This window comes from Pseudonaja textilis, chromosome 1 (genome assembly GCF_049901715.1).
Source record: "Pseudonaja textilis isolate UNSWEBS1 chromosome 1, rPseTex1.2, whole genome shotgun sequence".
NCBI lineage: Eukaryota > Metazoa > Chordata > Lepidosauria > Squamata > Elapidae > Pseudonaja > Pseudonaja textilis.
The window spans coordinates 316,191,085-316,206,252 of record NC_141990.1 but is presented as its reverse complement, the minus strand read 5'-3'; the positions used below and the strand labels follow the sequence as shown (position 1 = coordinate 316,206,252).

The following is a 15,168-nucleotide window of genomic DNA, read 5'->3' as shown; positions in this document are numbered from 1 at the left end:
CCCTCCTAGGACAGAAATAAAAGTTCATGTAGAAACTGGTCTGAAAATTTAACTTGAAATTTCACTGGACCTTTAGCAGATCAAACACCACCTGTGCCACCTGGATGGCCACAGAACAAATTTATAGCAAAGATGCTTCCTCTTACCTGTGTTTGGGCTGTGATTACAAAGGTAACAAAGACAAGTGAATCTCTTCAAACTGAGGAGTGAGCTCTGTGCAAGACAGGCTAAGTTCTCATCTTCTGCCCCCATCTGGAGAACTCAAACATGTTTTTATAGCTTGGAAGTTTTTGTATCTAGAAATCCACAGGGGATACACTAAGAATTACTGTACTTCTGATGATTGCAAAGAAAAACAACTTTCTATCCCTGTAGCAATAGCTTCTCATACACCCAAATGGAAAAAAAAACATGTTTGTGTTTCTTGTAATGCCCAGAACAGATGGAGTCATGCTGAATTTGTGAATTTGACTTCTGTGAAACTGACCCCCTTCAAACAAGATGGAGTTTGACCAGGGCCATAGTTGGTCAGCTACTTAGAGTGATAATGGGGTTTTGTGGCACATGAGAATCAGTCGTACCTTTCTAACTGTGAGTGCTCATGCCAATGCTTGGATGGAAGTTTTCTTTTTATAACCACATGGTAGTGGATGTAATTAGAACCTGAAGTAACAGTTTCTAATCTTGTGATTTCTCCTTCATCTGATGGTTCCATTCAATGTTGGTTGTTGGGAAGATATTGGGCTCAATCCAATGTCTTTCAGGGTGCATCAATAAGGCCTTCCCAGTCAAGGTCGCCTAACATTCGTATGCTGATGATATTCAGTTGTATAATCACCGACTGACCAAGCAATACCACCAAGGTTTTTCCTTGGTGCATGAAGGATGTTTGATGGGGAGGGACAGTCATGGTTTAAATCCTAGGCTGCATCAACAGAGGGATAAAATCAAGATCACATGAAATGTCAATACCGCCTTATAGTACATTGGGAAGACCACACTTGGAATACCGCATCGAGATTTGGTCACTATGACATAAAAAAAGATATTGAGATTCTAGAAAGGGTGAAGAGAAGAGCAGCAAAGATGAGGAGGGGACTGGATGCTAAAACGTAAGAAGAACAATGCCAGGAACTGGGGATGTCTAGTCTAAGAGTGAAGGACTAGAGGTGGCATGATAGCAGCCTTCCAATATTTGAGGGACTGTCACAGAGAAAAGTCTGTTAACTGCTTCTCCAAAGCACCTGAAGGCAGGAGAAAAAATAATGGATGGAACCTTATCAAGGATTGATCCAACTAAAACTAAGGAGAAATTTCCTAACATGACAATTAATGGAAGAGAAGAGAAGGGAAGAGAGAAGAGAAGAGAAGAGAAGAGAAGAGAAAATTTTTATTGGTCAAGTGTAATTGGATACACAAGGAATTTGTCTTGGTGCATATGCTCTCAGTGTACATAAAAGAAAAGATACATTCATCAAGAATCATAGCTACAACACTTAAAAATAGTCATTGGGTACAATAAGCAATCAAATCATACTAGGAAACAGTCAATAAAAATCATAAGGATACAGGCAGCAAGGTTACAGTCACCGAGTCATAAGTGGGAGGAGATGGTTGAATGGAGAATGGGAAGATTAATAGTAATGGTAATAATAGTGCATACTTAGTAAGTAGTTGGACAGTGTTGAGGGAATTATTTATTTAGCAGAGTGATGGCGTTCAGGGAAAAAAATGTCCTTGTGTGTAGTTGTTCAGGTGCGTAGTTCTCTATTGCGTCGTTTTGAGGGTAGAAGTTGAAACAGTTTATGTCCAGGATGTGAGGGGTCTGTTAATATTTCCACAGCCCTCTTTTTGACTAGTGCAGTATACAGGTCCTCAATTAAGGCAGGTTGGTAGTAATTGTTGTATCTCAGTAGAAGGGCTTATCTTCAGAAGTTTAAATCCTAGGCTGTATTAACAGATGAACAGAATAAAGATCACATGAAGTTTTAGTACCACTTCATAGTACCTTCAATACCAAATACTAAATCCAGCTTTGTTGCTATGATATAAAAAAGGATGTTGAGACTATAGAAAGATTGCCGAGAAGAGCAAGAAAGATGATTAGGTGGATGGTGGCTGAACCTACAATGAACAATTGCAGGAACTGGGTATGTTTTCCAGTCTAGAAAGACTAGGGGTGACATGATAGCAGTCTTCCAATATTTGAGGGGCTGTCATAGAGAAAAGTCTGTCAACCTCTTCTCCAAAAGACCTAAAGGCAGGACAAGAAGTAATGGATGGAACCTCTTCAAGGAGTGATCCAACTAGAACTAAGCAGAAATTTCCTGGCAGGAGAATTAATCAGTTTAAGGGCTTGTCTCCAGAAGTTCTAGGTGCTCCAACACTGGAGGCTTCTAAGAAAGAACTGGGCAACATGGTATGGGGTCTCCAGCTTCAGCAAGGGCTTGGACTCGAAGATCTCCAAGGCCCCTTCCAACTCTGTTATTCTTTTATAACATGAAGAACAAGAAAGCATTTTCAGAATTGCAAGATTTTGTTAAAACCAAGCAGTTGTGAATAATTGTTCCTCCCAGAAGTGGAACTTTTCATCTTTGATTCTGCAGGATATTTTGCTGTCCCTCTTAGGACTCCTTTGCAACCTACCAGTTTTGTGGATTATTAGTTTCTGCGCAAGGAGCAACATGGTGGCTACCTCCAAAAAAGACTTTCTAAATGTTGTGTCAGATGCAAAACATTGAGACCACACGTGAAGTTCCAGTGAGACTGATTAATTACTAGTCATGCCTATCCATAAGTAGCTAATAAATGAATGGTTTGTACTATCTTGTTGTTAGATAAGGGTCAATGGAATTCAAGAGGGACTGGACTTAGTCTATTTGTGGCTACTTAGAGAGTTTAGTCTGATTCCTCTTTTGTCTCCATGCTCCATTTCTGTCATTCCTCCTTACAGCTTCAGTTCTTTAAACAGAATAAAATTGAGCTGTGCTGAGTCTGAATATCCATGAGAACAACAGAGAGGACAGAGGCAAGAGTGGTGGGAGGGTGGAGGCAGAAAATCTTCTGTTATTGGGAATAAACCCACAGTTGAGATGAAGCCAGCATGAATCATCCTTGAGAGGTGGGATTGTTCCCCTACCTCTGAAAGAGGACTCAGTTTGACACTTACTCAAGGAACAGTGGCTGAACCAAATCACATTGGACTATTTTGATGGACCCTGGATGAATCTTCATTTCAGTGAGGTTCCTGGGTTGGGTGTGGGATGAAAATGGTATTGGTTGCACGTTTAGATGAACTTAGGAAGGAGCAAGATGAGGGCAATGCATCCATTCCAGCTCAACGTGGCCTCTTGGTAGTCTTTAATGTCATCAACTGTCAAGTGCTGGAAATCAGGAGTCCAGGTGACCCAAATGAATTATTGTATGCTAATGATCTCCAGAAGAATGTGATGTACTAACAGTGAAAGCAAATTTGGCAGTAAATAAGAGTCAACAGAATTCAAGGAGGGCTGGACTTGGATGATCTCTTGGAGACTTGAGATGAATGAAGCATTTGACCCCTCCATCAGGCTCAGTCTTGTCATCTCCTACCTCAACCCTGGTTTCCACCTGCATTGGCTCTCTTATAGCCTTGACAGTCCTTAAAGAAGATGATCAAGATTGCAGATAAACACTGATATTGAACCTAATCCTTTAAAATGCTACCTTAAAAATAAACTAAATCAAATAAGGAACAAAATAAGAAAATATCCGAATTGAAATAATAAACACATCTTTTTTCCCAGTTTAACATTTTTTATTAGGTCATAAGATGAAATACAAAATACAAAAGTAAATAGGAAGACACAGTAGAAGGGGGGAGGGGGAGAGAAAAGTGAGGAGAAATTGGGGGAAAGAAAAGAAGTAGCATTGACTTCCAACTCCCTCTGTTGCTGTGAAATAAAACATTAACATTAAAACAACTTTTTCTTTTTCCATAATAATGTAAACTAGCCATTTCTAGAAAAAACATATCAATCTAATTCATAAAACCCAAAATCAACATTTTTTTCCACTTAAGGTTCCAAAGTGGCCTCCATTTGGAAACAAAAGTCCTTCTATTCTTTCCTTCAACCAAAATGGTCAATTTAACCATTTCTGCCAACTTCATCAGCTTCTGTAGCAATTTATTCATAGTGGGTATCCAAATGTTCTTCCATTTTTCTGTTTCAACATATGTAAGATAAAAGTTCCATTTTTTTCTCCAAGTCTTTTTCCATTAAACCCAAAAGAAAAGTTTCTGGTTTCATTTTTATTTTTGTTTTAAGAACATTCTGTATTATAATATGAATCTTACTCCAAAATTTCTTTGCTTTATCACATGTCTACCATAGATGGTAAAAAGTTTCTTCTTTCTTTGACACTTCCAACATTCATTTGAAATACCCTTATACATTCAGAATAATTTATCCGGTGTTAAATGCAAATAATACAGCATCTTATAAAGTTTTACTTTTAAATTATAGTTTAGTGTAAATTTTAAACCTTTCATCCACATATTTTCCAATTGTTCAAGCATCACATTATATCCAAAATTCTTTGCTCACTGAATCATACAATATTTTACATCTTCACTTTCCAAATTCAATTTCAACAACATTTTATAAATCTTAGGAATAAAACACTCATCAGTACCACACAGTAATATTTCCAATTCATTTTTATCAAAATCAAACCCGCAACTCTTTTTATCTGATTTAAATCATTTTTTCAGTTGTTGATATGTAAACAGTGGCAAACCTAACCTTCTAATTCAAATTCTTCCCTCAATTTTAATGTAGGTTCACCAGAGTTTGAAGATAATATAAGTTACCAAACGTCCATCAGTCTGTCTTTGCTACCATTTCTTTTCTTTAGAAAAAGCTTCTTGGGTGGGTGGGGACATCAAAAGAGGCAACTTCATATAGAACCTTGTTTTATACTTATTCCAAACTCTTAGTATGACAAGGCTAGCAAAGTGATTATTAAAATCAACATTAACTTTATCATAACATAAATAACTGTGCTATCCAAACCTTAATTCATGGACCTCTAATTCAAGTAACCTCTTGGTCAGGTTTCCAAGTCAGTTTTGGGCTTGACACTCTTATTCTGGAAATTCACCAACTCTTTGAACCAGGCCAGACAACATGGCCAATAATATAATTTCAGGTCTGGTAAACCCAACCCCCTCTTTCCTTAGCATCTTGCAGCATCTTTTATCTAATTCTTGGTTTTTTCCTTTGCCATATAAACTTAGAAATATCTGAAATAACAAACACATCTTTAATAAGCAGTTTTCCTTCGATACAGGGCATTGGAACTCGCTAATGACACTTTGAAAGCATGAAAAACAAAAGACTGACCACAGGAATGTTGTAAGCATTTGCAGAACTTGATAAGGAATTCATTTATGAACAAATTCTTCCTTCATATCATCATTTATTAGAAATCTTATAATATTCTAAACATGCCATAAATATAAATATAAATGAGGCAAATCCTTGCATTAATTAGAAATTCTTGTTTCTTACTATATTTTCTCTACAATTCAGATCAGGCCTCAGCAGAATAATGTAACATTTGGGGAAAAAGATACAAGCTAAGAGAGCAGCTCCAGAGGCCAAAATGGAGAAGATCTCCACTGCCACCATGGACTTCCCTTTGGTGCTCAGGTATGTGGGGAGGAAGGAGATCCAAACACTGCAAAAGACCAGCATGCTAAAAGTAATGAACTTGGCTTCATTAAAACTATCGGGCAATCTCCTAGCTAGAAATGCCACTGTGAAACTGACAAGGGCCAAAATTCCTAGGTAAGAGAGGACAGCATAAAACATTACAGCTGAGCCTTGCTTACATTCCAAGATGGTCTCTCCAAACAAGGAGTGGAAGTCCAAATTAAGAAATGGGGGAGAGGTTCCCAGCCAGGTGGCACAAAGGACTGCTTGGATCAGGGGACAAGCTATGACAATGGAGTTGGTCAGTGGTTTTCCTAAGAGTTTCCTTGTCTTGTTCCCTGGCTTGGTGGCCATGAAGGCCAGAACCACCATGACAGTCTTTGCCAACACAGAGGAAACTGCAAGGGAAAAGAGAATGGCAAAGGCAGATTGTTGAAAGAGACAGGTGAGCTTCCCTGGTTGACCAATGAAAAGGAAGGAGCAGAGGAAGCAGAGCAGGAGGGAAGCCAAGAGGATGTAGGTGAGATCTCGGTTGTTGGCCTTGACAATTGGTGTGTCATGATGTTTATAGAAAATCACGAGAACTGTAGAGGTGATCACAGAGAAGAAAAGAGCAAGAAAAACTAAAATGTATCCCAGGGTTTCTTGATAGGCAAGGAAGTGGATCTTCTTGGCAATGCATTGGTCCTTGTCCTTGTTGGGAAATTGGTCTTCTGGGCAGGGATCACAGTGAGTTGCATCTGAAATCAAAAGTCTTTGTTTAAGGATTTATTGAGCAACCCCCATGCACATTATCCTTCCAACAAATGTGATAGGTGTTTTTCCTTTCTGCTGATGACCAACTCATAAAGAGAGTGATGAAAGAATCCCCCGTGCTATTTATGGGGCATCTGAAAGAGAAAATAATCCTTCATTTATGATGATCCTGATTAGTCAGTGGTGCGGATATGTTCAGTTCTAGCTATCCATTCAGTGGGGCAATTCCATGGGTAATATGGCTTTCAGATTAAGTTTACTGCCTGTTTCTCCCTCACTTTATAATGGATCAAATAATGGGCAAAGCAATAGACGCAATCTACATAGACTTCTGTAAAGCCTTTGATTCAGTGCTACATGTTGAGGTTTTTCCCATTAGGAGAATGAGTGCACTGAGGGAAACGTACTGAGATTGGTGAGGAATAACACACAAGCAGCATACAGATACACTGAATAGTAAAATGTAGGTTTTACTTCCTGTAAACAGGTAAACAAGGTCCAACAAACAGTCTAAACCATACACGGTTAAAGAAGGTAGTATTCAATACAATCAGTCCAGGGATAATCCAAAAATGAAGTCCAGTATCATAAACAAAGTTCAGTAAATGGAGTTTGCTAACAGTTTACAAGGCTCACAGCAATCCAAGCAGAACGACGATCAGGCAAAAGGCAATAGGGAAATGCAAGAAGAACAAACCAGGTTTCTGGCTCCATCTTATGGCCATTGGAGGAAGCTCAGCCAATCACAATTACAGCACTCTCTTAAAGGTACAGCAGTATTAAATAACTATCCTGGTTTATATATTGCCAACCCAACTGTTAGGTGACTATCATTCCTAACAGTACACTTCGAACTACTCCTAAAACTAAAATCTTATGGTATCACTGGACACCTGCATAAATGGATAGAAGCATTCCTCTCAAACAGGCAACAAATGATCAAAATTGGGAGTGTCCTATCAAAATCTGTACCTGTCAATAGTGGTGTCCCCCAAGGCAGTGTTCTAGGACCAACTCTCTTCATACTCTACATCAATGACCTCTGTGATCATACTAAGAGCAACTGCGTTCTCTTTGCTGATGATGTAAAGCTATTCAATAACACAGACAATTACTGCTACCCTTTAAAAAGACCTCAACTATGTGTCAGAATGGTCAAACAAATGTCAACTTCAAATCTCAACAAATAAATGCTCTGTCTTAAATATTGGCAAAAAATAATAATATCCAAAAATAAAATACAGGCTGAATCGTCAAGACCTTGTTGATGATCCAAACTCTGTCAAGGACCTTGGAATTCTCATCTCTAATGATCTAAGTGCTAGAGCCCACTGCAACTACAGAGCCAAAAAGGCATTATGAGTTGTTAACCTAATCTTACATAGCTTTTTCTCCAGTAAAACCTAGAAAACCTAGAACTACACTGTCTTCAGTCTGATCTAAGTATAGTATATAAAATCATACATTGCAATGTCCTTCCTGTCAATGAATACTTCAGCTTCAACCATAACAATACAAGAGCAAACAATAGATACAAACTCAAGGTTAACCACACCAACTTGATTGCAGGAAGTACAACTTCAGCAACAGAGTGGTCAATGTCTGGAATACTCTACCTGACTCTGTGCTTTTTTCCCCAAACCCCAAAAACTTTAACCTTAGACTTTCAACTATTGACCTCATCCCTTTCCTAAGAGGTCTATAGGGAGCATGCATAAGCGTACCAACGTGCGTACCATCCCTGTCCTATTGTTTCTTCTTTGTTTTTCTTATATGTATCCAGTTCATGCATCCATAACTATTTTTATACTTATACCTGTTATTTTGTAATTGTTTTACAAAATAAAATAAAAAATAAAAAAAGTAAATCCCATACAAGACCAACAGATCTTTTATCCAGGAATATTGGTGTTTGGTTTGTGTGTATATTATCCTTGCCTTAACCTGTCTGCTTTGTACCTCAAATCTGTTCATTCAGACTTTTTTTATCCCTCCTCCTCTATCAAGGAAATATAGATAGATGGATCTCCTTTTTCTCTGGCAGGTCTATTTCCTCAGAGGTTGATAGAGCTGATGGAAGAAGCATGCACTAAATGATAAAAATTAAACCTTTGGACCTCACACCCCACTTCTTAGTAAAAGATTGAAAGTTGGTTTTCCCAATTGGATGTTAGAGTAGGAGTGGCAATGCATATTGGGGATTCACAAATTCTGCCCTAAATCTATCCTGCAAGCAATTGCTGAGGATTAGGAAAGTTGTCCTCTGTGGTAGGGCAGTATGGATGGATGTTAATCTCATCAGAAATGACAACAATAACAAAAATATTGATTTAATGAATGTCTTCCCTTGATTTTGGAGGATTAAGAGTTAAAGTCTGGTCTACCTGTCTGATTAGAAATGGTCCCTTCTGGACATGCATCACACTGGTAGCAGCAAACCTGCTTGCCCTCTGGAACTCTTCTCCTCTCTCCTGCATGGCACCTCTTCATGCCACACCTGGCAAAGGGGATAGTCTGAAAGAGAAATACCAATGAATTGTTTAATTGGTTCCTATTTCTATCCCACCTCCCCATTTCTAAACGCAGAATCTCTTCTAACCAAATTGTTCACCATTGTCTATCAAAAACCAGGAACAGCTGCTGGGGGATTCAGGTGAGTGGCATTCCCAACCTCCCAATAGATGCTGGAGATTGGAACTGGGGTTTCATCCTGCAAAGGAAGGTTTGTGACTGACCATGAGGATGCAACTAAGCAGAAATGATCCATGGAAATCAGTGTTTCTTGTTGTAATTGCATCCTGTGTCTCAAGCAGACGTTGTTCCCTTTGTGGATTGACACAAATCAGACCTCAAATGTGTTACATGATAAGCAGATTTTTCACCAAATGACTGCCATGATTTCGGACTCAAATGATTATTTTTCAAGTTAGAAAGATGTTCTGCATTTCAGGAGAGAATTAATATTTCCCTGAATGTACAGCATTTCCATTCAGTTTTTTTTTCCCATTCATTCCCTTGCACTTATAACATTTCCTTGCAGCTCACATTTGTGGCCCATATAATTCCATCAGAGTTAATGGTGAAATCCTGGCCTGGGGGAGTCTCAGGATTTATTTGCCCAACCTTCATGGGGACAAAAGATTGATTGGGTAGGAAAAGCCAATTGAGAAGATCATAACGAGCAGATCCCAGTCCATCTTGTGAGAAGGAGACTTCATCTCCAGCACTGTTGTTGAACTGCACATTCCTCAAATAGGGAAGAATCTGAAATAAAAGAGACCTTTAGAAATGAGAGTATTTGGGGCCTAGAGCTACAATGAAACATTGTGGCTTCTCTCATCACATAATAGCCATCTTGAGAAGCTCCATCTCTTGGTGGTGATCTGAGGAATCAAGTGTATTTAACTCTGAAACTAAAAGTTTCCCCTTTATCCCTGGGCATGGTTTCCAACTCAAATTTCACCAAAACAGAAGAATTTTCATTCCACATTCTAAATTTAAGTTTAGGAGTTTCCTTTTGGGATACTTGGCTACATGCATTTTCCAATAGTTCCTCTGTCCAAGGTCTGGTTAACTGATAAATGAATCACTGAAATGAATAAACCATTTCTATCAGAACCCTGGAAAATTCCACTGACTTTCTCTAGCTCATTGTCAAAGGCTGCAGAATGCAGGAACCAGGTTTGATCAACTGGACCATGTGCAAGGAAGCTGACCAATCTGACCAGGTTGGTCACTTTACTATTCAAAGAGGTCCAATATTTTAGCCTTTGATGCAGGAAATTCTGATGAATTTCAGATCAGGAACCTGTTAGGATTATTTTGAATCTTGCTCTGGGCTGTGGTTGTCAAAGAAAAAGAATCACCGTATTGGAAGGGTCATTGGAGGTCTTCTAGTCCAACCCCTTGCTCAAGACACAGACCCTCTACAGTTTTAGATAATTGGCTATCCTTTCTCTTCTTAAATGACTCCAGCAATGAGGCAGCCACAACCTTTATAGGTAAACAGTTCCTTAAGAAATTTCTCCCAAGTTCTAGGTTGCTTCTCTTCTTGGTTAATTTCCATCCATTGTTAATGAGAAGCTCTTTTCACATAGCAAGCTAAGTATCACAAGTAAAAAGATGACCCTGGCTCTGATGAATCAGAATGGGAGGACGCAGACATTTAATCAGGAACTGAAGGAATTCATAAGGAGAGATTCCAATCTAAGTGTCTATGGACTGATTCAAAGTCACAGAACTTACTTGCCATGACTGGACATCTGTGATCCTCTTTCCAAGCCTCATCATAGCTGGCTGGGCTCCGAATCCATACATTGCACGTAAAGCATGTGCCAGAGCATAAACAGCATTGTAGATATTGTAACTTTCTCCTGTCATTCTTGTTTCAAAAATGTAACTGGGCAGACTCTGCAGATTCTCCTTTCCTGTACATTGTTTTACCCCCTTTGGAGGGATCTCTCCTGATTTATGGATCCTGCACTGAAAGACATCTTCCCACCATGTAGGGAGAAAGACATCTCCTTGGGGGTTCAAGGGGTCTAAAGATAGGATAAAGTGGTTGAATTCTGAGACATCCCCAGTGTGGTCCCTGAAATTCAAGACTCCATGGAAAGCCTTTAGAAATAGCAATATGTCCTCAGACTCCTCCACACTAAGTTTCCAATGGGAGGTTAAGATCCAAACATTGCTAAATGATGTGTTGCTCGATTTTTTATGGAGAAACAAAATTGTCTGTACAGTTGAACTACAATCATAGTCTCCAAAAAGAAGAATCACTTCAGTTTTTGACCAAATCTCGAAACTGAGAACTAACTGTTTCGCTATAATCGGAAAATCATGTGATTTCAACCTTTCAGAGAAGGCCAGGCAGATCTCATTCTCCTGAAGCATTGGTGTCAGAGTTGAGATGAAATGTTCTCCCCTGTCATCTTCAGGGGCCATAAGCCCAACCCAATTCCATTGGAAATACAGGAGCAGCTGGACTAAACCCACATACTGAGGAAATTCCTTGGGATTAATCCGGAAGAAGGAAGGATAAACTCTTCTCTCTCTCTGAGAGAACTCAAAGCCAACACCGAGCTGGAGAAAAAAAAAATATTTTTTTCAAACACAAAGTACAAGTCTTATGTTGACTTTAGGGATCAACATTGTGAGGTTGATGGCCCCAGAACTCAGGCTGACTCATCTTGAATAGCTAGCTTAATCTCTCTCCCATCTTAGGAAGAGCCACCAGTTACACCAGTTAAACATTTTTATTGATTGTGATTCGTCAGAATACAAGAGAAAAACTAACAACCTGATGCAGAGAATGAATGGCAATAAAACGATGGCCACCCTTTAATAAAGAATTAACTAAGAGTCACATGCTCATGATGTGCCCCCCACACCTCTACCTCTTTGCTTTTGAGTAACCTTCTGATCTCTGTCTACTCCACATTGTATCCAAGAGAGCTCTCTTACCTGTGGGACCTTAAAGATGCTGAAGATGGAGTCCATCTGCCTTGAGGATTTGGGATTGAGACCACCAATGATGGAGAACAGAGTGCCCTTCCCGCCACATTTGTAACCTGGAACCACTTGGCCTTGTGAGGAGAGCATGGAGAGGCTGTTTAAGGCAATGAATATCTCAGTCTGGAAATGGCCATAGATGTGGAAGCCAAGGGTGATGTTGGGGAGCAGAAAGAAATCCTTATTGACCTGGGAGACAGCAAACATCAATGCAAGGATCTGCTGGTAGTTACTGGGGACGAGTCTATAGTGCGAAAAACACAGGGAATATTACAGTTAAGTTTGTTTGCTTGTAGAGTTTGCTTCAGTGTTTGGGTTGGTGCAGCAACAACCACATTTTATTGGGTTTGGGTTTTTTTTAAGGATCTTTCTCAGCTAAACCTGAATGGCTTTGTGAGAAAACAGACAAGACTTTCCATCCATATAATGGGCTCTTTTATACCCCTCTATTATTCCTCCCACCTTCATTTTTCTCCAATGGTTGTAATACTTCTCAACTACTCCTCTTTAACACTAATAATTTAGAATCTCTTAGAGGAACTTCTTCAGGGGTGGTAAACATTGCTGCACACAGGTCTACAGTGGGAGTCACCTCATAAATGTACTGAAGGCCATAATTCATGAGCAATGCTGATTCCAAAGCTGAGAGGGATTTTTGTAACTCCTGAACACTGGAGTTACTGTCCAGATTAATACTGAAATTCAAATTCTTCACTATGCCAGCACAGCTTCTAATGTACTAACCTACTTCTTAGGAAGCTAGAAAAAAGTGGAATAGATAGCCGCAGCACTAGATGGACTCACAACTGGCTGGCAAACCATACTCAACCAGTAGTCCTTAATGGGTCTAAGTCTACATGGAAGCAAGTAAGCAGTGGGGTGCCACAAGGTTCCATCTTAGGCCCAGTACTCTTCAATCTCTTCATTAATGACTTAGATGAGGGAATAGAAGGGAAACTTACCAAATTTGCAGATGATACTAAGCTGGCAGGAATAGCTAACAGATGGATCTTGACAGACTAGAACACTGGGCTGTATCTAACAAAATGAAATTCAATGTAGAGAAAAGTGAAGTCCCACACTTAGGCAAGAAAACCCAAACGACACATATAAACTGGTTGAAACCAGGCTCAATAGCAGAAACTGTGAGAGAGATCTTGGAGTCTTAGTGGACAACCAGTTAAATATGAGCCAGCAGTGTGCAGCAGCAGCCCCAAAAAGCTAATGCAATCTAAATTGTATTAACAGAGGAATATAATCAAGATCAAGGGAAGTACCAATACCACTCTATAAAGCCTTAGTAAGACCACACCTAGAGTACTGCATCTAGTTTTGTTCACCACATTATAAAAAAGATGTCGAGATTCTAGAAAAATTACAGAGAAGAGCAACCAGGAAGATTAGGGGATTGGAGACAAAAACTATGAAGAATGGTTACAGGAACTGGGCTTGGCTAGTCTAATGAAGAGAAGGACCAGGGGAGACATGACAGCAGTGTTCTAGTGTTTGGGGGGCTGTCACAGAGAGATGGGGATCAAGCTATTTTCTAAAGTGCCTGTAGGCCAGACAAGGAATAATGGATGGAAACTGAACAAGGAGAGATTTAACCTGGAAATAAGGAGAATCTTTTTGACAGTGAGAACCATCAACAAATGGAACAGAAGTTGCCCTTGGAAGTTGTGGGAGCACCATCTGTTGAGACTTTCAAGAAGAGATTGGACTGCCATTTGTCAGAAATGGTGTAGGGTCTCCTGCTTGGGTGCAGGGTAAGACTAGATGAAGGTCCCTTCCAACTCTGATGATTTGTTATCTGTTACTCTTCATATTTGTTGTTTATCATCTCCATGAGGAAGAGATTGAGAATTCCAGCCTATTTTAGGAGCTTGCTACTTTATTGAGAGAAGCAGAAGATGTCTACTACACTAGGACAGTGCAGAATACTAGAAGGAGTATTTCTGAAAGAAATCCTAGAATTTAAAGCAAAGAGACCATTTATCTGTATGTTTGTCCTCCAGCTGAAACTTACCCATTATCTAAAGGAAGGTTTGATGTATTAAAGTGAGGGGAAGTAGAATCAAGATTGACTCCTATGGGCAAATTTCCACCAATAATGAGATCACCAGACCTATAGTAGTTTTTATCTAATGGAATATAATCCCTGAACACACACATGGTTTGCAGCCTCTTCGCTGTAGTTGGAGCCAGGAGCCAGAAGAGCAGCAACATCAACCATAGCATGACTCCTGCCTGGTCATTCTTATCACCTTCCCTCCTAGGACAGAAATAAAAGTTCAGGTAGAAACTGGTCTGAAGGTTTAACTTGAAATTTCACTGGACCTTTAGAAGATCAAACACCACCTGTGCCACCTGGATGGCCACAGAACAAATTTATAGCAAAGATGCTTCCTCTTACCTGTGTTTGGGCTGTGATTACAAAGGAAAGAAAGACATGTGAATCTCTTCAAACCGAGGAGTGAGCTTTGTGCAAGACAGGCTAAGGTCTCATCTTCTGCCCCCACCTGGAGAACTCAAACATGTTTTTATAGCTTGGAAGTTTTTGTATCTAGAAATCCACAAGAGATACACTAAGAATTACTGTACTTCTGATGATTGCAAGGTAAAACAATTTTCTATCCCTGTAGCAATAACTTCTCATACACCCAAATGGAAAAAAAAAAACATGTTTGTATTTCTTGTAATGCCCAGAGCAGATGGAGTCATGCTGAATTTGTGAATTTGACTTCTGTGAAACAGACCCCCTAAAAACAAGATGGAGTTTGACCAGGGCCATAGTTGGTCAGCTACTTTAGAGTGCTAATGGGGTTTTGTGGCATATGAGAATCAGTCGTACCTTTCTAACTGTGAGTGCTCATGCCAATGCTTGGATGGAAGTTTTCTTTTTATAACCACATGGTAGTGGATGAAATTAGAACCTGAAGTAACAGTTTCTAATCTTGTGATTTCTCCTTCATCTGATGGTTCCATTCAACGTTGGTTGTTGGGAAGATATTGGGCTCAATCCAATTTCTTTCAGGGTGCATCAATAAGGCCTTCTCAGTCAAGGTCGACTAACATTCGTATGCTGATGATATTCAGTTGTTTAATCCCCGACTGACCAAGCAATACCGCCAAGGTTTTTCCTTGGTGCATGAAGGATTTTCTACGGGGAGGGACAGTCATGGTTTAAATCAACAGAGGGGTAAAA

General features: G+C 39.5%; 1 protein-coding gene across 1 annotated transcript; it reads right to left on the bottom strand.

Moving 5' to 3' along the window:
* Positions 1-5,531: 5,531 nt before the first annotated feature.
* Positions 5,532-14,948, bottom strand: LOC148128341 (vomeronasal type-2 receptor 26-like). Its single transcript, XM_087934943.1, has 6 exons — positions 14,815-14,948; positions 11,916-12,207; positions 10,698-11,534; positions 9,498-9,716; positions 8,837-8,966; positions 5,532-6,436 (listed from the first exon to the last, which is right to left on the bottom strand). The coding sequence occupies exons 1-6, from the start codon at positions 14,946-14,948 to the stop codon at positions 5,532-5,534; spliced, it is 2,517 nt and encodes an 838-aa protein (XP_087791069.1).
* Between the last annotated feature and the right edge of the window lie 220 nt (positions 14,949-15,168).